Source organism: Symsagittifera roscoffensis, chromosome 5 (assembly GCF_963678635.1).
Source record: "Symsagittifera roscoffensis chromosome 5, txSymRosc1.1, whole genome shotgun sequence".
Lineage (NCBI taxonomy): Eukaryota > Metazoa > Xenacoelomorpha > Acoela > Convolutidae > Symsagittifera > Symsagittifera roscoffensis.
The window spans coordinates 20,845,773-20,869,096 of record NC_087066.1 but is presented as its reverse complement, the minus strand read 5'-3'; the positions used below and the strand labels follow the sequence as shown (position 1 = coordinate 20,869,096).

At 36.4% G+C, this 23,324-nt stretch overlaps 5 protein-coding genes across 8 annotated transcripts in view; 4 read left to right on the top strand and 1 right to left on the bottom strand.

Annotated features, from left to right (window-relative positions):
• Positions 1–23,324, top strand: part of LOC134846899 (dynein axonemal heavy chain 1-like) — a 513,436-nt gene that overhangs the window by 57,184 nt on the left and 432,928 nt on the right. The gene's annotated exons all lie outside the window — the stretch shown is intronic.
• Positions 1–23,324, top strand: part of LOC134846903 (importin subunit alpha-3-like) — a 408,629-nt gene that overhangs the window by 287,174 nt on the left and 98,131 nt on the right. The window lies entirely within an intron of this gene.
• Positions 1–23,324, bottom strand: part of LOC134846906 (protein arginine N-methyltransferase 1-like) — a 443,857-nt gene that overhangs the window by 343,731 nt on the left and 76,802 nt on the right. The window lies entirely within an intron of this gene.
• LOC134845566 (RNA-binding protein 5-like) lies at positions 696–11,670 on the top strand. Of its 2 annotated transcripts, XM_063862510.1 has the most exons (16): positions 696–1,035; positions 1,308–1,472; positions 1,640–1,867; positions 2,057–2,133; positions 2,395–2,500; positions 6,240–6,575; positions 6,891–6,951; positions 7,050–7,109; positions 7,433–7,654; positions 8,003–8,091; positions 8,373–8,660; positions 8,930–9,208; positions 9,431–9,706; positions 9,958–10,266; positions 10,465–10,821; positions 11,362–11,670. In XM_063862510.1, the coding sequence occupies exons 1-16, from the start codon at positions 799–801 to the stop codon at positions 11,479–11,481; spliced, it is 3,210 nt and encodes a 1,069-aa protein (XP_063718580.1). In that variant the 5' UTR covers positions 696–798; the 3' UTR covers positions 11,482–11,670. The 2 variants fall into 2 exon arrangements, with proteins under 2 accessions (XP_063718580.1, XP_063718581.1); XM_063862511.1 differs by lacking the exon at positions 696–1,035 and having other exon boundaries at positions 1,332–1,470; positions 1,649–1,867.
• LOC134846907 (deubiquitinase DESI2-like) lies at positions 11,762–22,880 on the top strand. The gene is made up of 7 exons (XM_063864326.1): positions 11,762–11,953; positions 17,470–17,638; positions 17,872–17,944; positions 19,092–19,185; positions 19,443–19,584; positions 19,953–20,114; positions 22,200–22,880. Exons 2-7 carry the CDS (start codon positions 17,489–17,491, stop codon positions 22,389–22,391), a joined length of 813 nt encoding a protein of 270 aa, XP_063720396.1. The 5' UTR covers positions 11,762–11,953; positions 17,470–17,488; the 3' UTR covers positions 22,392–22,880.

The window sequence follows — 23,324 nt, the reverse complement described above, 5'->3', positions numbered from 1 at the left end:
AGCTTGGACAGATTTTTTTGTTCGGTCAAAAGGAAATTTTACGAACTATATTCTCCCAGAGGAAGAATGATCACCGCTATTTTTACCAACTACGAATCTTTTAAAACCAATTGTTTCCCGAATTTTTTTTACGCTTGCGTTTAGCTCTCGTCATCAAATCGGGATATATTCTTGGTTTCAGGTTAACTGATTTAACAAATTCACTAGAGTCATTTGATAACTTGGTGTTTAATGGAGAGTTTTTTCAGCTTCTCTGGAACACTTGGTCTAGAGGTAACGACTAACTGGGACGAAAAATGTGAACTCTTTTCAAAAGGGAAATAATCCGTTTCAAAAAAAAAATCTTTTAGCCTATTGTTTCTGTCGGTTTAGCTGCCATATCACGTTTTTGTGATTTTTTGCAGTTTGATTTTTGATTTTTTTTTTCAGTTAATTTCCTTTCTTAAAAGGAAGGCAAACTCCATTATCGAACAGCAAAAGTGAAAAAGATACGAAAAATGTGAACGAATTCTAATTTCGAAAGAGATTTTAACTTTCAGATTTCGTTTTTTTGTTTCCTTGCGTTCATGGATGACTTTTTTCCAACTGTCTGTTAGCTATGTTTTATCCTATATTGGTCAAATCGGCAACCCGTATTTCATTTAACGAAAAATAAGTTTCTAAATCAAAAATTCAATTTAAAAATATAAATTATCGTTAAGTTAAGTTGTACTAAGTGTAATCCAAAGCTTCTTGCTCATTGATTTAAGCTCCAACAAATTTGTTTTCAGATAGTTTGCTACGAAATTAGCATCCTTAATGTGGGATTATCATAAAAGGTCTCCTCCGATTCTCGCAAGCAACTCGAGAGACTATTGGAGCAGCACAGAACGCAGACCACAATCGCCAGACCAAATGGAGCCCGAATTCGCAAGCCATCCATCAAGAACAGGTCAAAGTAGTGGTATTCTGGCACACCGGATTACATGCGAGAGGGGCGAGGATGGAAGATCTTTCGGTGGAAGAGGGTGGACACCTGAGCTTGAGAGGCGTCAGGTATTTTAGATCGAGATTTGCATTAATCCAGTTTTTGTTTTAGTCACGTTAATTGTTGTTTCTAAAGCGAATTAAAGAGCGCCTTATTGATTAATTCAACTCATACCATGTTCAGTTTCGGCACCTGACAATTTAATGGAATGAAAATTTAGTTGAAACTTAACATCGTTGAAATTTATATAGTGGAGTGGACTTGAACTAACTTCGTGAATATGACGATGTAGTTGCTTATACTTTTTTGTTCACTACTCCAATGTGTACTATCATTCTAGGAATCTGACTCTCGAAGGGATTCATTCGACGATTTGACATCGGCAGGAGATCGATATATCAACGACATCCGAGCATCTGTGACTGGCAGAAACGATAGCCCTGCACGTAGACGCCCAGTACTCTCCAGATCTAGATCGCGAAGCCGAAACAATGGCAGCCGAGGTAGAATAAGCGCTACTCTCCACGATAAATAATTTTCATTTTTCGTAGTATGTCATTCGAAATAGATGTCAACCCTTTTTTGAGCTGCCAGCAATAAAAAACAACATTTAAGCATCGTCCTCCCAAGCATCATGTTTTGAAATATTATTCGTTATTGTTTGTTCTGGGTGTGTCGAAGAGATCTCGAAGTCGTTCCCGCAACAGAGGCAGCGATCGGAGCTCAGTGCGCAGTGAGTCATCCAGGAAGAGCTCTTCACGTATATCTAGGCCTCACAAGTCACGGGAGAGGGAACGGGAGACATCTGATGCCTCACTGCTGATCCCATCTTACCTGAAACAGACACCTACCAAGACTGTGTTTCTCAAAGATCTGTCCAAATATTGCACAGAAGAAGATGTAAATTGTTATTACGCTGAAAAAAATACTTAACAAATGGAAAAATCATCATATTACGATTTCATTTTTTTTTTGAAAAAATAGCTGTACCACTTTTGAAAGGGTTGGTTTTTTTTAACAGTGATTACGGGGATAGACATGCAATGAGATTCAAATGCGTTAGAAAGAAAAGTAGTTATGTTATTAAAGATTCGTCAAGAAGTGGAAGCATTTGGAGCTCCTATCAAGGACATCACGATTGAACAGAAGAACAGTTCACGGGGTAGGTTGAAGAATATGTTTGCAATAACATTCTGATTAAATTTGTCTCATTTTAGGTTGCAACTTAGTTCCGCTTTGCATGTTTGGTTGTTAGGTTTCTGTTGTCAACGTAATGCGAGACGCGCAGTTTAGGTCGAGCGCTTTGGCCGTACTGCGAAGTTTCCGACTCGATATCATGTTTCAGCGGGCATTTGTAAAATTACCACCGGTGCTTGATTGGATTTAGAGAGCCTTTGTTCAGCCGGTCGTTACCATGTTATAGGTAGCCGAGAGAGCAGCTCGTCTAGAAGCCGAGGCGCCCCTACATCTAGCGGGGCATATTTGCAGTTTTTGCGCCTCGAAGACGCCCAGAGGTGGATGGAGCAGTCTCAGGTCTAGTATAATTGGCCCAGCTCTACTCAGAACGCGGATGCTGTCGAACGAATGAATTAATCGGCTCAAAACAATGTCTATCTTTTCCTGACTTTGACATCACTCTATGATAATATTCTGGGTTGATGTTTGTCATGCTAATTTGTCCTTCCTGCTCGTTTCGTCTCTTAGAGCAATTTTTTCAATTGCTCGCATTATCCAGTTTTTCATTCCGAGCGTAGGAAAAAGTTAACTTATTTGTTGGCCATCAAAATTTACGGCTCTCCCGGAAATAATTTTTGAGCACATAAAATATAACTATGGCCTAATACTAAGAAAGAATGAAAGGATATAAATTAGCTCAAGGATAGTCGGTTGCTGTGCAAGTAGCCTAGATCACTGTGATTTAACCAAATAAAATATAAAAAGGTCAAATTTTTAAATTAATTGTGAAAATAACTGAATTAAAGTGAAAATAGTGTTTAAGTTAAATTTAAACAATGCGGATAGAGAGTGATTGATAGATTAATTTAAAAACTGCAACATCTTTTAATTGAGTATCATCGCAATTGAGTTGTCTGTGTCTCAAATTTTGATGAAGTTTGGTCTGACCAATTTTCCTTGACAGCAAGAAACTTTTTTGATTTTTGTTGGGTATCCAAATCACGGCTGAAAAGACTTTAACATGATACCACTCTTGAGCGTGTTTTGAGGTAGTCCAAATTTGGAAGAAAAACACACCTTACGCTCATAGTTTTTCCCATAACTTCGTGATGTGGTTGGAACAAATTTATTGTTTTCATCTTGCCCAAAAATTTTCTAAAGAAAATAAAATGTACGATTTGGCCTTTTTATAATGTCAGGAAACTTTGCATGGTGAACAAATGAGTTGCTTTGAACACATTTGTTATCCATATTTTATATCAAAATATCACGCTTTTAAACATTATAGTAAGTCAACCAATAATGAAATAGGAAATTTGAAATGTTTGGCAGTGAAAAAGACGTTCCGTTCACCATAAATGTGCCGTTTTTAATTCTTCGCCGTGCTGAACACTCATAGCGTTGACTATTTCCCATGAGCATCTTTTGTTACAATTCGGTTTGAAATTGGTTTTGCTTTATCATGGATCATCAACGTTTTCCAGGCCCATCCTCCCTGGTCTAGCAGTAAAGCGCGTGCGTTTGGATCCTAAGGTCTGGAGTTCGAATGTATACAATGAAAATTTTCTGAATATCTTCTCCCTGTTTTTTGTCGGCTTAAGTTCCAAAGCATGGTATTTCGATCTGATTTTAACCATTTTTTCAAAAATTGAAAGTTGTGTAATTTTAAGTTTTCCTTTTTATTTAGCTTAGAATTTTTTCGCCCGAATGGCTTTGATTTATTTTAAATTGATTTAGTCATCCTATGTTTCGTCGATTGAAGAGCAGAGAGTTTTCGGCTTTAGTACTTTTTTGGAGTGGTCGGGTAGAAAGGAGTGGGGTTTCTTAGTTCTAAATGTTTCATGACATCGATATTTTTCTATGGTAATTTTGTTTTTGGCCCAGCTGGCGTCTGCTCAATTATTATCGGCTAATTGACCGGTTAGCAAATGATACTTAGTGCTCTTTCAAAGCTGTAATTGAGTTTTTTTTTAACTTTAACATCAGCCGAGACAAATTTATGAAGTTTTTGTAGATGTAGTTTTTTTTCGACATTTTTTCTATTTATGTCACATTTTCTGTTCGGTAGCTTACAATGCTCTACTTGCCTAGTATCTCAACTGTTGCAAAGCTCAGCTTCACCCTGTGTCAAGTGTCAAAAGAAGTATCTTATTCCGAATAAGTACAGCGCAATAGGATCTCCGATTTGATAAATCTCAGGAAAATTGTCATACGACAAAATATTAGATGAACATCAGCATAAGTTATACTTGGCATAGTGCTAATGGTGCTTTCGGTTTTTTAAATGGTTTTATAATGTGAAATCATGTATACCTTTGATCCTTTTTTTGGTGAAAACCAGAAATTCTGTTAGGCCAATTTTTAGTTTTAATGGTTTGAAAATTGACGCTTAAGCTTTTCATTTTCTAAAATTATCTTTGAAACGTTTTCGCTCTCTCTTCGATGACGAAAGTAGAAATTAAGTGGGAACTTCTTTTCACGTCAAAAGCTTTATCTCATTATCTTTGTCATAAATGTGTCTATTCATAAACCATTTTAAAGTTAAAAGGGATCTACCTAGCCCAGCAAAGTGTAGATGTAGCATCGTTTTCTACTTTGAATGCCTTTTTTCATGATTTCTTTCAAATAACGATTTTGGAGTCCGAGCTCAGTAAAGTGTGGAATACGCTGCGTATTTTTTTCCACTGAATTAGATGGAAATATTCGCGAATTTTTCTTGAGAACTTGCTGTATATAAGAACCACCAACACTGCTGCTGGTATCCGAGCAAAGCCTTGAATTTCCGACTGCTGTTTTTGCTTGTATGTCATGCGTTTATTTTTTAGCTCTCAAGCGATCTGAAAAACCAAATGATGTTGAAATCAAATGTCCCCCCTTTGTACTATTTTGAGATATCCATTTTTGGATGACTGGCCTTGAAACTTTTCTAAAGGCGCTTTGGGCGCCAATATATACTAATTTTGAGGGGGGAGAGCGCGACCAAAAAAACGGCGATTTTTTGGTCGACATTTTCCAAAAAATGCATTTGAGAGAGCTCAGAAAATCAATTTGGTCGGCCTAACAAAAAGGTCGATAAAAATTTCAAAATTTCTTTGAAAATCCCTCCCCCTTCGAGAAATTCCTAGATCCGCGCCTGGTCTTCTTATTTGTTGAAGCCCAGTTTACTGTTCCGTCTTACGAAGAAAGTAGCGGAGTGTTTGTGCTCGGTGTTAGAAATTGTTTCGAGTTTTTCAGGGTAACTTTTGAATCAACTGAACGATTTTTAATCAACTGAATTTTAAGCGGTGATGATTTTTTTGTAAGTTTACAGGGGTTCGAGTGCGCTAAAATACCAGTTATTTTTTATAGCGTTTGTTATACGCGGATAATTAATCCGGCTTTTAAATAAGTCCATATTGCACTGAATTTAGAAATATTAGACCAATTAGTTTGCTTCAACTCAATTTGGAATGATAATTTGGGCACACTGGAATTAGGATTAGCCTCAAACAACGAAAAGTGGTTGCATCCAAAGTACGTTTCTACATTTGAACTCCAATTGCCTGTATTTAAAATGCATTTCATGAATATGGGCGCCTATTCATTGTCTCTATTTGAATTGCCTGTATTTAAAATGCATTTCATTATTTCGGGCGCCAAAATTGGTCTTGGTATCTACCCAAGTAGAAATATTGTGTTACTTTCTTCGAAAGTCAGAACTGATAAAATCTAATTTAAGCTTATTTAGCGCAGTCGGCGAAGCGTCTGGCTTTTGATTTTTTTGCTCAAGCATTTTCCCCCTAAATTATCGATAAAATTTTTGCAGTCTTTTGGTAAATATCTTTTGGCTATGTTCGCGAGTGATTCTGAACCTTTTTGTGGATTTAAGGCCCGTGTAAAATTAATCAATTTTTGAATCGTCTTGCAATCTATTTTTGATTATTCGTTGACTATTGTTGAATACTTCTGATTGCTATTTGTCGAAGTTCTATATTGTTTTGTCGGACAAGCGTTGAGATTTGTGATGAGATTATTTGTCGTTTCCCTGTCGGTCGTCATAAGGATGAGGAATTGATTCTCTTATTGTTCGGTTGCTCTCAATTTGAATTTATTTCAGGGAAAATTAAGAGTTTGCGGAGAGTGGGTTGAGATGTCCTATTCGGATCCGAAGTCGTCTCCGGCAACAGTCGGAGCAGCTCGCCGTTCGTCACGAGAAAGAGGCGACTCCTCACGACGTCGGGACAAGCGAAGTCGTTCCTCGAGTCGCAGCAGACGAAAGAAGTCACCGCGTTCGACACGCCGAAGTCGCAGTAAGAGCAAGTCCTTTTCAAGGTCAAGGCGCAATCGGTCAAGAGATCGTTCGGCTAGACGAGACAGAGATGACTATGAAGACAGAGACAGTGATCGAGAGAGGTCACGAAGAACACTGGCCAAAGAGTGGGATTGCTTCAATGTATGTTTTCATTACGTTTTTTCGATATTGGCATTTTAAAAACATATGTTTTTTTTTCTTAATCTGTGGCTAGTTTTTCGTCTTTGTAAGCGTACGTTCTTGTGTGTGGGACAGTCGACTTGAATGCTTGGTTTTCCGAACACTGAGGTTCGATTCCCGTAGAGTGCATTTATTTTTCAAAACGCATGAATTTTTTTGCTTCTTGCAAAGTGTAGCTTTGCCAGTGTAAAAATTCCAATCTACTAAATTAAGAGCTGTAAAGGACGTTTGAGTTTCAAGGAGAGAACTTGTATGTAACTTCTTGTTTTACTTTAGTGCAATGGGCGAAACTACCCAAGACGAAGCGAGTGCTACCGCTGTGCGATGTCGCGTGAAGGTCAGTTGAACTCTGAACCTTTTTATCCTTTAGCAACCACGTGTTCCCAATTAAGCGTTTCACCGAAAATTTTTCACTTATTCGTGAGTTTGTTTTAGAGTCCGAAAGATCTCTGTCCGACCTCTCTCTTCAGCAAATTAGCACAAGGCCCACGAAATGTCAGTTTGTATAACTCAATTCCACATTCAAACAGAGATCAGAATAGTAACTGTCTCAGAATAGAAATGAAAGCAAATCATGGCCCCTGGCTAGTATCGTTGTGGTTGTACATATCAAAGTCGTTGCAGATTTCATTTATCAATGAATGATCTATCGTCTTCTTGATGTTTGATGTGTCGTTTTTTGAAACAACAGAATACATTTAACGTTGAATAAATAATTGGAGTATTTGCTCTTTGATGCTGAAATAGACTATGGCTGCTGAATTTCGCTCATTATTTATTTTATAAAATAGTTATTTTGAAAGATTAGTTATATTTAGACTTGATTATCCGTGAGCTTGATGCTTTGACATCTGACGAGACCCTACAGATTACATTGAGTCGTTTGTCGCCAGTGTTTATCAAGCAGTCCTACATCTCGCGTGATCCATTACTGCAAGTGTCCAACTGTTATGCGTATGTGGAACTTAACAACGAAGCAGACGCGGAGAAGCTGAAGAATCATCTGCAGGCCAAGAATTTCACAGTCGATAACAAGAAAGGTGAAATATGCATTATGCAGAACAAAAAATGGGCCCTTGCGACATCCATTCATGGTCAAATGACTTAAAAAAATTTTGAGATGGTTCAAATGTCAGTATTTGCTACGAAAACAAAACTTGGATGGTGGTAATATTTTTGCCCTTCGACTTCTTTAACCACATTGTTTGAAGTTTTTTTCTCAAACTAACTTTGGTGCAGATGGTGCCACAAAGAAGTAGTTCTTCATAGTTCCGTAGAAGGTAGAAAATCAATTTGGTTAAGCTATATATAGTTGAAAATTATGGTCCCTCAGCCCGAACATACAAACAAAGTTTATTGTTCCAAATGGTGTATGTTTTGTTTTTCAGTTACTCTCTTTTTCTCCAAGTCATGTGGAGACGAAACTGTGCGAGGAGTTAAAAACACCAATCCGCCCAGCCTCTACAACGAACCCAAGGTAGTCTATGACTCTAACGGTCTTGAAGTTCAAAGCTCACAAGCTTCTAATGATGCTTAAGTGCTGATTTATGTAGTTCTTCAGCTCAATATAGTTCATATCAAAGCTTATTGATATCATAACTGGAAACCGTGCAATTCAAGTACAACCATTTCTAGTTATTACACTAGCAAAAGTTTTTGTTATATTACGAGTTGAAATGTTTCCATCCTGACTCTTACAAGTTAGTTCCCAATAAGAATGCTCAATTTCAATATCTGTGTAAATGAATGTAATTGTAGGTGACCACAGTAATCCAAAAACCCAAAGAGGAAGATCTCACTCACAATCCTCTTGCTCAACCTGCCTCTGTCCCCACCCAACCTCACTCTCACCTCTATCCAAGTCAAGTATCTGCAAGTTCCGTGGCAGCAGCTGCTGCTGCACCACAAGTGACCCGAACTGTGAATGTCAATGGCCAGCTTTACCCTGTCTTCCCTGTTCCAAACACTGCACTCTATGTGTATGATGCGAACTCAGGCTACTATTATGACCACCAGACTATGTTATACTATGATGCTAATACTAAGGTATGTTTTTGTCAGTTTGTAAAAATCAAGTCTACAAATATGATGAAAGCGAATTCCCAAATGTTTTTTAAAATAGAAAAGTAGATATTTTGTTCAACTTTCTCAGCAAATATGACTAGTAACGAAAGGAATTGTTTATAAAACTGAAACTTATCCAAAGATTTGAAAAAAATATATATCAAAATTGCGTTACGACTAACGTTTGCATCTTTCATTTAGCCGAGTTTTGTTATAAAGTTTTTGAATTGTTCATAAGCGCTCTTTTTTAGTATTACTACAATTCAACCACGCAGAAGTTCCTCTACTGGGACGGACACTACTCCACTTATTTGCCACTTCCCACCGACACTCAACAACAACAACAACAGTCAGTTTCAGCCAATGGGAATCAAGATCAGTCGCCGACCAATCAGAACTCGAGTGGAGACCAAAGTTCTCAGAAAGTGACACTGGACGATAACAGAGGCAGTGTCAGCTTCACAATTGGAGGAGGTGCGAAGGGCGGAGAATCGAATAAGAAGAATGATAAAAACAAAACTGCCAAACAAGTGAGTGGAATAGTTAGTTGGATAGTTTTTATTTGTTAGCCATTAGTTAAGGAAAAGATATTGAATAGCTTATTAGACCAAGCAAGACACTTTCAGCTTCTTTTTTAAAGTTCAAATTTGTAATCTTGGTTGCGTGCATCCGAGCACTGCCATGAAAACGTTGCAACAAAGCTAGCGACCGTTTCCTGTTTAAAATTGCCAATGAAAAAGATGTCTTTTTAGGTTCGAGAAGACATGGAACGTTGGACAAAAAGTGTGAATTCACTTAGAAGAGCAGAGAGCAACCGCGCATTCCCCGTACAAAATACATCTTCCGAACAACCTAATCTAGCGAGTGGGGCTAACTCCAATGCGGAGAGTTCGTCATCGTGGGGCTCGTCCGGATCCCAACATACAGGAACTGCCGATGTTGCGTTTGCTGCGCTGGAACGAAGAAACATGCTGGAGATAGGACTGGACAAAAATTTGAATGGAAATAGTGTAGACAACAATTCCGAAGTGAGTTGCATTTTTCTTTTAACTTATGCTTTCATTGTGGTAAATTTAAATATGTAAATATAGCGTCTTTAATATAAATTAATATTCAAGTCTATTCAAACAAATACTCTTGGGAGAACATCAAAGGCGTTCAGCCGACCGAGTGATGCCAGGTTGTTACCAAAGTTATGCTTTTTTTCCGAGACTTAGATGTCTACTATCTTCTTCAGTCTTAGTAGTGTGTGGTTTCAAAAATTTTGCATCTATTCAAGTTCAAACGAGTGCTACTTGATGCCAAGCCAGCCACAGCTTTGAACCCGATCGGAACATTCGGTCACAACGACGACACCTCCGCAATATCACAGCCTCAAAACCCATCTGCCAGTCAGTACTACACCAACCCTAACCCTCCAGCCCCACCGCAGACATCGATGAGTCGTCCAGGAGCAGTGAAAGCTACTCTGGCTTCAGAGGAAGTGAGGCTAACAGACTGGGTTAAACTGGCTTGCCTGTTGTGCAAACGGCAGTTCAAAGACAGCGAGACTCTAATCAAACACCAGAAGATGTCTGATCTTCACAAGGTAAGTTTTTTTGCAGCACTAAATAAATATTTACTGCCATAAACGAATTTCAATTGTTTGTACTTCATGCTATAATAATTTTTGCCGACAATTGATCATTTATGGGGCTAAGCTCTTAGCGGGAAACGCATATATTCAAAGTGAAACATCTCCAAAATGCATTTGACTTGATTGAGTCTGTTTTGTTTGATGTTTCAGTCCAATATGGAGCAACACATGAAGAAAATGGAATCCTCGGAAGATGACTCGACCTTTCTTCAATCGTCCAGTTCAAGTGCAAATAACCCAAACAACGAAGATGAATATGACTCCTTGTCATCCATGTTCCAGTACAGAGACAGAGCGAAAGAGAGACGAGAGAAACATGGTATCTCTGCGCCTCCTTTGCGAGAGTACGAGAAGGCTTATTCTTCGGCGTCATCATCGTCCGCAAAGTCGAAACCAGAAGAGCCACTCGGAACCACGAATGTCGGCAACAAATTGCTTAAAGGAATGGGATGGAAAGAGGGCGAGGGGCTGGGCAAGTCGAAGCAAGGGATTACGGCACCAATCAAGGTTATTTTAAATCCTTTAAGGCTTATATCATTGGTGAATAAAAGTGTGTGTTTGTGCATTGTGTATGTGGTGTTTTTTGGTGGGGCAGGGGATAAGTTTGAGCGTCAAAATTACTGACAAGAGCTTAATTAAACCTTAAATTATTTTTAGCTTTTTATTGGATTAGCTTGGTTTGCTCACTGGTGGTGTCAAGCATGATATAAATAAACCGAAGTGTCTAACCGGTTTTCTCAAGACTGGTAAAGTTTTTCATGGAAGCTCGAATAACAACTGCAAAGACTACAGTATGATATTGATATTATTTCGTTGGTACCTAATTTGAATGGAAAACCTGAGCTCAAAGTTCTTTCCCACCTTGAGTGGTGCGAACAAAAATTAATGATAGATTCAGAAATATTTTTTTTTTCGGGAAACCGCCGGCAGGCAGATTTTGTTTGTGTTATTGCGAGAAGTTAGATGAACCTTTTCATCATTCGTTTGTACAGAACTTGTACCCAACCATATTGAGGAGTATTATATTATGGGCGTTTTGTGTTTTAGGCTTCCGGGCGAGATTCGATGGCTGGGCTGGGCGCAGTCAGCTATACGAGAGACCCTAACAAGAGCTATGCCGAAAATGCACGACATGCTTTACTCAGTCGCGTCAAAGGCGATACCTGATATCTGGTTATCCTCTCCAAATTCCTCAAATGTTGTTATCTTTGCTCATTTTAGTAGTGAACTCAAACTCTTTTCGACATAAAGCTTATTAATTTGAATAGTATTGCTCGTAATTATTGTTTCTATGAAAACCTTATCTGTTTAATTCTTAAGTCAATTTTGATGTCTTGAAATTTATTCTCATATAGATACTTTTTGGCAGCCAGATATTCATCGATACAAATTCCCAAATGCCAGCGATAGAATATGAATATCTAATTAATGTTTTTTTTTCAGAATGATCATGATAGTTCAACTCAAAACATAGATTGGGGTAAACAAAAGCTGCGTCTGTGCTGTTATTTGCTGACTTTTAGTCGGCTGACGAGATTATCTGGTTTTTGAGAGGAAGTCAGATCTGATCTACTAGAGAATCCGAGAAAAGGATCAACTTTTTGCCAAGAAGAGTAAACGACTTAGGTTCTGCTGACAGGTAAATCGTTTGACATTTTTTTGTTTTTGTATTTACAATTGCAAGGTTTAAGGAGCGTAATGTAATAGTACGACTAGCGTAGTGTAATAGTAAGACTATTCTTTTTTTCCAACCTAAGTCGCAAATATTGTTGCGACGCAAATGTTGCTGCAAAATGTGTTCATTTTGAAAGTGTTCATTTTGATCAATAGCCAGCTATTAAGTACAGCCAATGCTAAGGATATTAACACAGACTATTATTTTACACATAGCACTTTAGCTTCAAAGTATCATGGATCTGTAGCGTAGAGGTAGGGAAGGAGACCCACAAAAATATAAGAGGGTTCGAACCTGGGCAGGGTCGGATGTTTTTAATGAACCTTTTCGTTTACTAGTTACAATGCGTCCGCTCTATAAATTGAGGCATTTTAGTTGATAAATATCTTTTTTTTCCAATTGGCTGCTAATGCGTCATAATTGGCTTGCGTCTCTTAGCAATTATGTAGACTCATAATTGGCTTGCGTCACTTAAGAAATTTTCTAGACTCTAAGTTTTACTCATTTAGTTTTTTTTCCAGTAGGTTATCGGTCATATTTTTGCTTGTGTATGCAAAGTGCAACTTCGCCTCTGTGTTTATACATTATGTGGTTCTATGCTTTCCAATTTATTACATGCAAATTAGTGTGGAAGACTTCAGTTTGATATATTACAAATTATTACATGCAAAATTGTGTCTGTTCGTATTTTGTGCCACTTTTGCTGCATCGGATTGGCAATTTATTAGCATATGTAGCTGCTTTATTTGTGACTAGTTTTTGCCGATTGCTAACCGTTCGTGGCCGAGAGGTAGGGCGCGAGACCCCAAATCTCGAGGTCGTAGGTTGCAATCCGGTACGTAGATAAGTTTTACTGATTCGAAGCTTAATTCTGTTTTTTTTCTTGTTTAATTTTTTAAGCTGCTTTTTCGCCTAAGCTGCTTTTTTGCGCAGGTTTGCCTCTGTGTGAAAAATTACTAGCTTATTTTTTTATTTGACAAATTGTTTTTGGTAGATGCGATTTGTTCAGTCAAAGACATTAGACTTTGATCTAAAACTCAAACAAGGCTTCTAAAATCAGAGCTACACCCTGATTGTTCCGATTACCTTTTGTCGTGTCTGAAGCAGGTTTTGGCAGAATTTTTGCAGCTTGATTTTTGATTTCTGTTTAAGTTCGATTCAAATTCATTTGCTAAAAAGAAGGCAAATTTATTCTCAAGTAACAAAAGTAAAATTGGCGTAAAAAGTGCGTTTGTCGTTCGTTTTGTAAGTGTTTATAATTTTAAGAATTGCAAAATATCTATTCACCCAGTGTTCAACCCAGTTTTCTCTAATTGTGTTGTTTTTATGAACAAAAGGTCACTCATCACAGATAATTGAAATTGAAAGAGCTTTAACGTGATGTATTTTTTCAAATTTTAAAAGTCCGTTAACAAGGTTCTGTTAGCATTTTAAGAGTCGATGATCAAAATTCAGACTCTTTTATAGGTCGCGATGTTTTTGTTTTAAGAATTGTCTTATAATATGTTTAAAGTTCAGTTCATTTGCTTTGTTAAAAAGAAGGCAAACTCCACTATCGAACAGCAATACTGATCGACGTCTAGTTTCGAATGTGGAGTTTAATGTTCTGATTTCCCAGCCTAATAATAAATGTTTTCTCAATTTGGGTTAGCTTTATTGCAAAAAAGCCAATCATAAATTGTTATACAAATTCAAAGAGCTTTAAGGGCTTATTTTTGTTCAAAAAAGCAAGTCAGTATTTTTTCTGTATCCTTGCGTTCCTTGACAGTTTTCCAACTGTCTGTTGGCTATGTTTAATTTTTTCGAAGTCTTTTTCCTAGACGATGTAAATCCCAAAACTATATGTTTTGTGCCAGATTTCCTCTCTAATTTTCTCCCGATTTCCTCCCTAACTAACCGAGTGAATTTAGTGTTTTTTTTTGCGCTGTATCCGGTTTTCCCGAAAAAGTAAGAGTGTAATCTTTCACTTCATACTACCCGTATTTACATAAGCGAAGCTTAGTGTCATAGTACGGTATCTACTTTTTTTAAACTTGAGTAGCAATTAAAAGTGCTTGTTTTTGAGGTGCTTTTGCAATTCTGTATCTGTTTTACGTTTGTTTGCTCTATAGCTTTTTTATCTGGTTTATTGTCGGTTAGTTCCTAGTTGAGTTAATTTACAGGAACTAGTTAAGTTTATCAAACAGAGCGCGAAGTCAAACAGAAAACCAAATCTGAATAGACAGGCCTGCCAAATCTGAAATTGTTATGGTGTTGGTTTTTCTTTTTTGAGTTTCTTGGACTTAAATTTTTTTCTACTTTCTTCGCGAAGCTACTGAACCGATTTTCAAGATGACAAAGACCATCTACGTCTCTGTTAGCCTGCGTATTCTACTAGTCTCTTTTCAATTCACCGGGAATTTACGACCTTCGAAATTTTCAGTTGCGTATTTGTGACCCATTTTCTTGATTTATTATAATTTTCTCGAAAAATGCCTGCGAAATCTAAGATTAAGGGTTGGATCAAAAGAGCGTGTTCTGAGAATATCCCCGGATGAGTTGCTATATCATTTTTTTTAGAAAGAGTTTTGACCTCAGAATTGTCCAATCCTTAAACGTTTTACCGTTCTTGGATTTTGTTTCCTTTTCTCGAAAACTAGTCTGTCAAATCTAAGGCTAAGGGAATAATCGAATCAACAGATTTTGTGAATATTCACTGCGCGACCCTTGTCTCCCTAGCTTAATGATTATAAAAGGTAATCGAGTTAGATAATGTACAATTTTAAGAGTAATGAACGTTTTGAAGACTCTTATATAGGTCTTGCTGATTTTTTTTACAGGAAAAAGTCCTAAAAATATTGATGCACTTAGATATAATGCACTTTTTGAGCTCAATTGATATTGATTTTTTGAAAGTGACGTAAATAGCGCTCTCCGAATACGAACGTGGAAATGGCGCGAAAAAACGTGACGGATTTCTAGTTTTCAAAGTAGAATTTGTTTTTAAGATTTCCCAGCGGAATAAAAACTTTACCTTTTGATCCAGTTTTCTCAAATTGGGTTCTTGTTATCAGAAAAGCGCCAATCATAAATTGTTCTAGAAATTCAAAGAGCTTGAAGAGCATCTATTTTTTTCTTTCAAACTCGAAAGTTGAGATTTTTTTCAAGAAAGTCAGTGTTTTTTATGCTTACTTGCGTTCATTACTCTTTTCCACTCATCGACTGGCTATGTTTTGAAGTTTTCTCCGTTTTTCGGAAACTTGGTTTTTATCGAAAAAGAGTTTGATCGGTAAAACAGGTAGTTAAAACAAGCAGTTTTATCTCTGCTTTCTCGGAGACTTTAGTCGAGAACTAGTCTGCCAAATCTGAGATGCAGTGTTCAATCAAAAAATCAAACTGTCGGTGTATCCCTTGCATCAGTTATTTTTTTTCAGTTTAGGCACGGAGTCCTCTGTGGTTTTAATGTAGATTTGATTTGTTGTACTATTTTTGGGCTTTCCCAAAAACGACCGTGCCAATTCTGATAAAAAGAAATTAAGCAAACAGGTTTGTTTTAATCTTCCCTGCAAAAGCGTCTTCTCCGTACTTATGATAGCAATCAGCTATGGACTTAGTAAATCTCCATTTTTTTGCATTTAGACTTATTTAAATTTACGCACTACCTATTGCATCAGTAATTTTTAAAATATTATCATCAGACAGGTATGTCCATCTTTTGCTGGGACCCTAGTGTTCAACTATTCTTAAGCGGCCATGACGCAGGTGCTAGTACGTGTGATTTTTAGTATCGAGGTTGGGGGGTCGATTCCGGCACATGCAGAATTTTTATAGTTTTACCTTTTATTTCCCAGTTTAGAGCTACCTTTTACCAGTTTAGAGCTACTTTTGACCTTTTTTTGCTTGAAAGTTTTTTGGTATCATTTGATTTTTAAACTATTCTTTTGTTTTACTTTTTTGGTTAGATGTTCTCACTTAAGAAACTTTGCGGAGGGAAGAAATTTTCGCTTAAGATTGACATAACAGGTAAACATTGAAACTGTTTTTTCGTGATTCGAAATGCATAAAAGTTTCTAAGATTTGTCCATTGTTGTGAAAACTGTTGATTAAGTTCGCGTTTTCAGAATTCATCACCAGTAGTTCAGTCGTTACTTCAAAGGGAATGTAAGTGCTTTTACATCATAGAAAATATTTGTATGCTTCTTGAACTCCGTGAAGCTCACCTTCACATCCCGAATTTTTGGCGGAAACATTATTGGTGGAATTGCTTGTGTTATATAACCAAAAACCTTAATTCGCTTTAAAAAGGGCCAAAAATTTTTTTCAGCGCTGGTTTTTGGTAAATATTGGTGTCTGATATTTGGGTAAAGGAATGCGCATATTTGGATTTGGATCTGGTATTTGGATAACGGAAATTTACTGCTAGAGCAGTAGCTTGCAAAGTTGAAGTTAGTCAATTGTGTAGGTGAGATTCCCGTAGGCTTTTTCTATATTTCATTTATTTATTTTTTATTTGAGCATTTTGTTATTTGAAAGCTCCCATTTGGCAACTTTTTCTTTCTTGCGAAGTGCAGCTTCTCTTGTCTTTATTATTATACTAAGGTTGTTGCAGCCGGGTACCAGACTTTTCTCCCGTTAATAATTTTGTTCACAGAATGGTCAATTTAGTAGCAAAGGTGAGTGTTCTCAATTTCTTGAAAGTTCAAAGAAAACTACCATCTTTTTAGGTTAGTTAGTAATTGAAGGGAGTTCGTTTCAGGCACTTACTTTTTTTCAGTTAAATCCCATTCGTGGTTTTCGTCTTTGTTTTCATTCTTTTTATTTGTTACCGTCATTTTTTTCCGTTCGTTGAAATGCAATTTACATTATCTGGTTTTAATGGCTTACTGTCAAAGCATGGGTTTGTAAATTTACCTAGTCTGATTTTGAATATTTTTGAATAATTTTTTAATTTTTTGAATAATTTTAATCAAACGGTTTCAGCTGATGTTATATCGGTTTATTCAACATATAGTGCGTAGTTTTGAGGGCAAAATATATTCTTATGTTTTCATGTGTTACAGTACAGATGGGTCGTAAAAACGTTATTGCTATAATTTTTTGACAACAGTTTTGTTTTCGGCTCAGTAAGGGTCCACCCAATTTTTGTCGCCTTAATTGCCGCATGGTAAATGATTCCCAATGCTTTTTACCACTGTTTATGAAAATCATCCAATACAAACATGAAAACATCGCCTCTGTGTATAATGTGTTAGTTCCGGATATGATCAAATCAAATGTGATATTTTGGGTTACTTTCTTGTAACTCATTGATAGATGCTGTAAGGCTTTTCTAATTAGTCAAAAAATTGTTGGCGGTGTTTATTTAGATTATGCTCTTTTTTTGAGAATTGGATTAATAACCATCATTCAAATTGTAGGAAAACCTGACCCTCCCAAAGTTTCGGATGTGTATAATTTCCGATACACCGCTAATTGAACTTTTAGCTTGATGGTATGTTTAGATAGATTACTGCAGTGCAAATGAATATCTTCCGCCGCTGCACGCACTCAGTGTCCTCAGACGAGACAGGAGGGGGAGGGGCCACTGTGACTCATGATGAAGTACTGAATCCCTACTCCATCCTAGGAGAGGGAGAGAACTTCCCAGTTTACCTCAATGTGTACGACTTGGTAAGAGTTATGTTTCTCACCTTGTTACCATCAGTCCTTTTTGATAATTTTGATTCAATTTAAAATCTATATAATGTTGAGAACAGCCTTGAAGGCAATTTAGTTTTTTTTCAAATAGAATTGATTATGTACTCGCTCAGATGAGCTATCCTGTTGCCATCATATAGAAAAAATAGTGATTTACACCCCCTATGCAACTTCTGTTTTTGAGTGCTCATTTTTGTGTGTTTCAGAACCGCCTGAATAACTACACAGGACCTGTGGGGTTTGGAGTATATCACACGGGAGTTGAGGTCCATGGAACAGGTAAGAAATTGAAATTGAATAACGAACTAAAGATATATCCAATAGCTAGTTATCCTACTGTATACTTTACAAAAGTTCACGCATGGATCAGTTGTTCTGTTGCTATGCGAAAACATTTGTAAGTCTATTGTATTACCCCGAAGTTCGAAGAGGTACATATGTTTATTGTTCCGACCATTGAAAATGGGGAGGAACTTTGTATTTGGGTGTGTTTTAGTTTTTTTTTTCAGGTACCACAAATAATGATCGGACTGGGTTAAGTGATATATCATATTCAAGCCCTTTCAGTGATTACGTCTCAAATGGCATAATTCCCAAATGGCATAAAACTGAAAAATTTCCCAAATGGCACAAATCTCATGCAACAGTTGCTTTGGAAAAATCGAGAGCAATTTTTTCGTGAACAATATAGAAAACAATTCAAATTGTCAATTCAAATGTTGATTGATATTTTATCTTTAAAAACTTGTAGAACTTTTTATCAAAAGCAAGAAGCATAAGCTTGCGGTTATTAATACGCTACTTGTGGTGAATTTTTTTCGACAAATCTGTTGCTTAAAATTGTTTGGAAGCAATTAATTCCAAATCTTGATCACATGCTTTCGTTTCTGACAAAATGTTAGAATTCGAAATTGATAGAAAACGTTGAAATTACAATGAAAACTTGAAATTTATGCCATTTGGGAAAAGTTTCCATTTTTATGCCATTTGGGAATTATGCCATTTGGGAAGTTACCCTTTCAGTTATGATTTGAGCGACATTGAAAAAAGTTTGAATTTTTTTCACAGTGTCGAGAAAAACCGGTTTAAAATTTTTGATTTTTGGTCTAATTTCGAGCTAATAAGGTGACCGTATATGCTCACAATAGCTTATTTAAGCTTAACTTCAGCTGTGAAAACTTAGTTTTATTCAAGTAAAGGTGGTTTCTGGAGTTTTTTGCGCAATTTATGGAATCAAAAACTTGAAACTATGACTCTCAAATATGCCTAAATTCTGTTTTTTTTGTTCAAATTTTTGATCATAATATGCAGGAAAAAAAGGACATCAATTTGTAGAAAAAAACTTTTTTTTTCCTATTATTTTAAGACTGGTCGGAACATTCTGTGCTACTTGCACAGTAACCGGCTATCCTTTTTTAATTTTTAGAATACAGTTTCGGGGGCCACCCCTACCCTATCAGTGGAATATTTGAAATGGACCCTAGATCAGCAGCCGACCTCGGACAGAACTTCAACTACAAGTGAGAAATTGTGTTGAAATGGTTCCTCATTGGTAATTTTTATTTGTAAAATATTTCATTGAGAACTGAAATAATTTAAAAATCGAATAGTTGTGAGTTCATGGCTGGTTGCTACTGCCAACTAAAGTGAGATTTTCGAAAATGTATAATTCCCAATTGCTGATTTTTCATAAGTGTTAAATTGGAGGTATTATGTCATATTTCTCGAGATGTTGGCATTAAAAAAAAGAGGGTTTTGACATATGAGTATGATGTAGGGAGACTGTGGTTCTGGGCCAGACGTATCTTGATCTGGAGAGTGTTCACGAGATAGTGCAACAGTTAGGAGAGGACTTCAAAGGATACACTTATCATTTAGTCCACAAGAACTGCAACCACTTTTCAATGGCATTCTCCAGGGTAAGACCGCAGCCAGTTGTGGAAATCTAAAGTTGAAACCAGAGTTTCATTTTAAATGTTAGCAAAGGTCTTGTCTCAAAAGTAACCAAAAGTTGACCGACCTACAGCAGTCTTTACACTTGTAATATAATCGGTTATATAATTTTTATCCTGTAATCAAATAATTTAATAAGATGACCTTTTTCAAATTATTTTGAATGACTTACACTCATAATATCTTATAAAAGCGCAGTAAAATGGCAATTTGTTTTTATATTTCTAAATACGCGATTACTGGAGATTTTTTTTCGGGTGATAAAATCTAACTTTTGGAGGACTCGGAGTGGTCTTGTTTTTGTGATGTTGATGTCTGTTCTATTTAAATTCAGATTCTCTGTGGGGCTGAGATTCCCAACTGGGTGAACAGACTGGCCTCTCTCACCGCCTGTCTGCCCTTCATCCAGAGATGCATCCCGGCAGAGTGGCTCACCCCAGTCGCCCTCGCAGAGTCCCTTCGCAACAATTCAGACGCCACACCACTCACAGACGAGGTCGGCAAACAAATAATACTTATGATTATAGTTTTTGATGAAACGAAGTACTTTACACAGCTTTAAAGCATTTCATTACTTCATGGATCGCTGTTCTAATGAAACTTAAGCCTGTTTTGAGGCGCCTCAGTGAGCAAACTACATTATAGGACCTAAATTGACATCAAGCTTCTCAAATCTTTTTTTTTAAAAGATTGCTTCTATTTGGGTTAGGTGTCAATGAACGAAGTGAAGACACTTATTTGGCCAAGACACTTATTCATTGTGGTTTTGTTTTCTATGCGATTAGAAAAGGTTTTTCAACCCTGAATTAGACTTTTTTTAGTAAATAGTTCTAATTTCCCTCAAGTTCGAAAGAAAATAGAATCTCAAAATTAATTTTTTCTATTCAAGTAGCAACTTTTGTTTTATCACGCTTTAGCTTTTTTCCAATAAACAGAACAATTCTTTTTAAGATTTCTTCGTTCTGTTGATGTATACAGATAAGTTTATATTTATCGATTTCAATTAGCATGAGCTTTATCTGTTGAATGAAGCAGCTATCTTGGCTGCGTGTTTTGTTTTACAAAAGTGGGTGAACATGTACGAGTGTTTGTCTAAGCCCGACGTGTGTTCGATCCCCATGTGGCTCGATCAAGGTTTCTCAAAGCTCAGTTCTGCCGTTTTGGTTATTCGTTTACGAAGTGCATCTTCACTGCCTTTAAAATAGTGTGACTCGGTGGAATATTTCTGTGTGAATATTGTATCGGTTCAACTACTTTATCGAGCTTGCGAGCGTTGTGTATTAGTTCGAACCTTCTTTTTTTCTAACCTAGCTCAAATAGAAGTGCTCATTTAGTGGCGCTTTGGCTATAATCACGATCTGTAGCATTGGAAATTTCATAGCATCTGTTTTCTGCTTTATTTGCGGCAAGTGTTTGTGCATTGTTATGCTAGTGCGTGACACTCAAAACCCTAGGTCGCAGGATCGAATCGATTATTATTTACTTCGAGGCCTATTTCTTCTTTTTCTTAGTTCACATAATAGAGCTGCTTTTTTGCCGTGTTCTCGCGAAAAGTCTTAAAATTTGCACACGCTCAATATTGAATTTTCGCGATTTGACTTTGATTTTTTGAATTTCATTCATTTCCTTTGTTAAACTGAAATTATTCTCCACTATCGAACAGCAAAAGTGTAACGGTCACAAAAAATGTGATCGACCTTTAATTTCAAAGTGGATTTTAGTTTTCAGATATCCAAGCGGAATAAAAACAGCATATTGATTCAGTTCTCTCGAATGAGTTAATTTCAATAAAAAAGTGTCAATCATATACTGTTATTGAAATTTAAAGAGCTTTGAGGCAATACATTTTTTCTACTATGAAATTTGAAAGTTGAAATTTTCTTTAAAAAAAAGTCAGTTTTTTTTCTGTTTCCTTGCGTTCAGTGGCTCCATTCCAACTGTTTGTTGGCTATATTTTAGTAAAAAGTATTTTTGACCACGCTCAAACGTAATTTGCGGTTTGACTTTTTTAGAATTTGTTCTCGCTCAAATAGGAATTTTCGCTGTTTATTCTATGAGTTTTATGTTCAATTCATATCATTTAATGAAAGGAAGGCAAACTCCACTATCGAACAGCAAAAGTGCAAATGTCACAAAAAACGTGATCGATTTCTAGTTTCGAAAATGGAATTCAACTTTCAGATTTCCCAGCGGAATCAAAGTTTCACCTATTGATCCAGTTTTCTCGAATTACCAAAAAACTCAATCATAAATTGTTCTAGAAAGTCAAAGAACTTTAGAGCCAAATATTTTTAAATATGAAATTCAAAGAGTTGAAGTTTTGTTTATGAAAAAAAATCAGTTTTTCTTTTGTTTCCTTGCGTTCATTGACTCTTTTCTAACTGTCTGTTCAGGCAAATTTCGTTCTCCAATAAGAAAAGTGGATGTCCAATATCGAATGAAACGCAATGACAACAAAAAAAGAAGTGGTTGACTTATAATTCAAAATGTGGATTTTATTTTTTAGGTTTAGCAGCGAAACAAAATAGTTAGATTTTATTATTCAGATAATGAATTTTTGATTGCCGAACTGCGTTTCCAGGTGCAAATCACAGCGAACGGTATCCTTGACTCTCAGGTGATCAGCAACAGCTCCTCTCGGAATGCAATCGAAGTGTACGACTCAGTGGGAGGAGCCACGACAACAGAAAACAATGCGGTGCACTTTGTTGGGAACATTTCCCAAAATACACACCCCTCTAATGCACGAAGTAGACCAAGTTACAGCAGCTAAACGAATCGAAAGGACAGTGAAGTTCAAAAAGTGCAGACTTAGAGACTAACTTTCTTCAATTCTTTTGGATGACCTGCATTTCAAACTCCTACAATTTCTGTCCCTAAAGATTTCTTCCCTGTCCGAAATCAATTTTGTTAAACTCTTTAAATTGTTCATTTTCATGTACATAATTTATCTTATCGACCTTAGGTTAACATGATATTACCATCCCAGAGTGCATGTTAATATTTGTACTGACATGATGTATCTTATTCCTTGATTGTTAGCTGGCGAGATTTGATTTGATTTTTTGAAAATTAAATCAAGGCTACTGAATGATGGCCTAACAATGACTATGAAAGAGCAGAAAATTGGAGTTACTGCTATTGAAATTTAGTCGTTCAAGTTTGACTGCACCTTTGAGTGCTTTAGATACATAAAACTTGTGCATCTTTTTATCGCTAATTATTTTTCTATCCAACCAATGAATTTAAATTTTTTAGCTGTTTTTTTTCTCTTGGAAGCCATACAATCGGTCCTTTTTACACTTTGGAGGTATCAGCACCTGCTATTTTTCAAAATTGATTATTTTTCGAGACTTTAAAAAAATTTGCATTTTTTCTTTTGATTTTTCCATAGTTTATTGTTTACTTGTGTTTGTCAAATTTAGCATTGGTTTTGCAGATAGATCATCATCAATTGTACCACTATTTGATATCTATTTTGCCTTAGATCTAGAGAGAAATACTAAAGAATAGAAAAAAAAGAGATTACAAAAGGAAGACTTCGATATAATCGCTTTAGATTTCTTTCAGACCACAGTCCAAGAATATTTATGCGTTAATGTTGTCAGTTTCTTCTTAGAAAAGTTTTATTTATGTTTGATTCATTTAACCAAGTATGTGTATAAAATTGAGTTTTACATTTGTTTTTAGCACTGGGATATTTAAT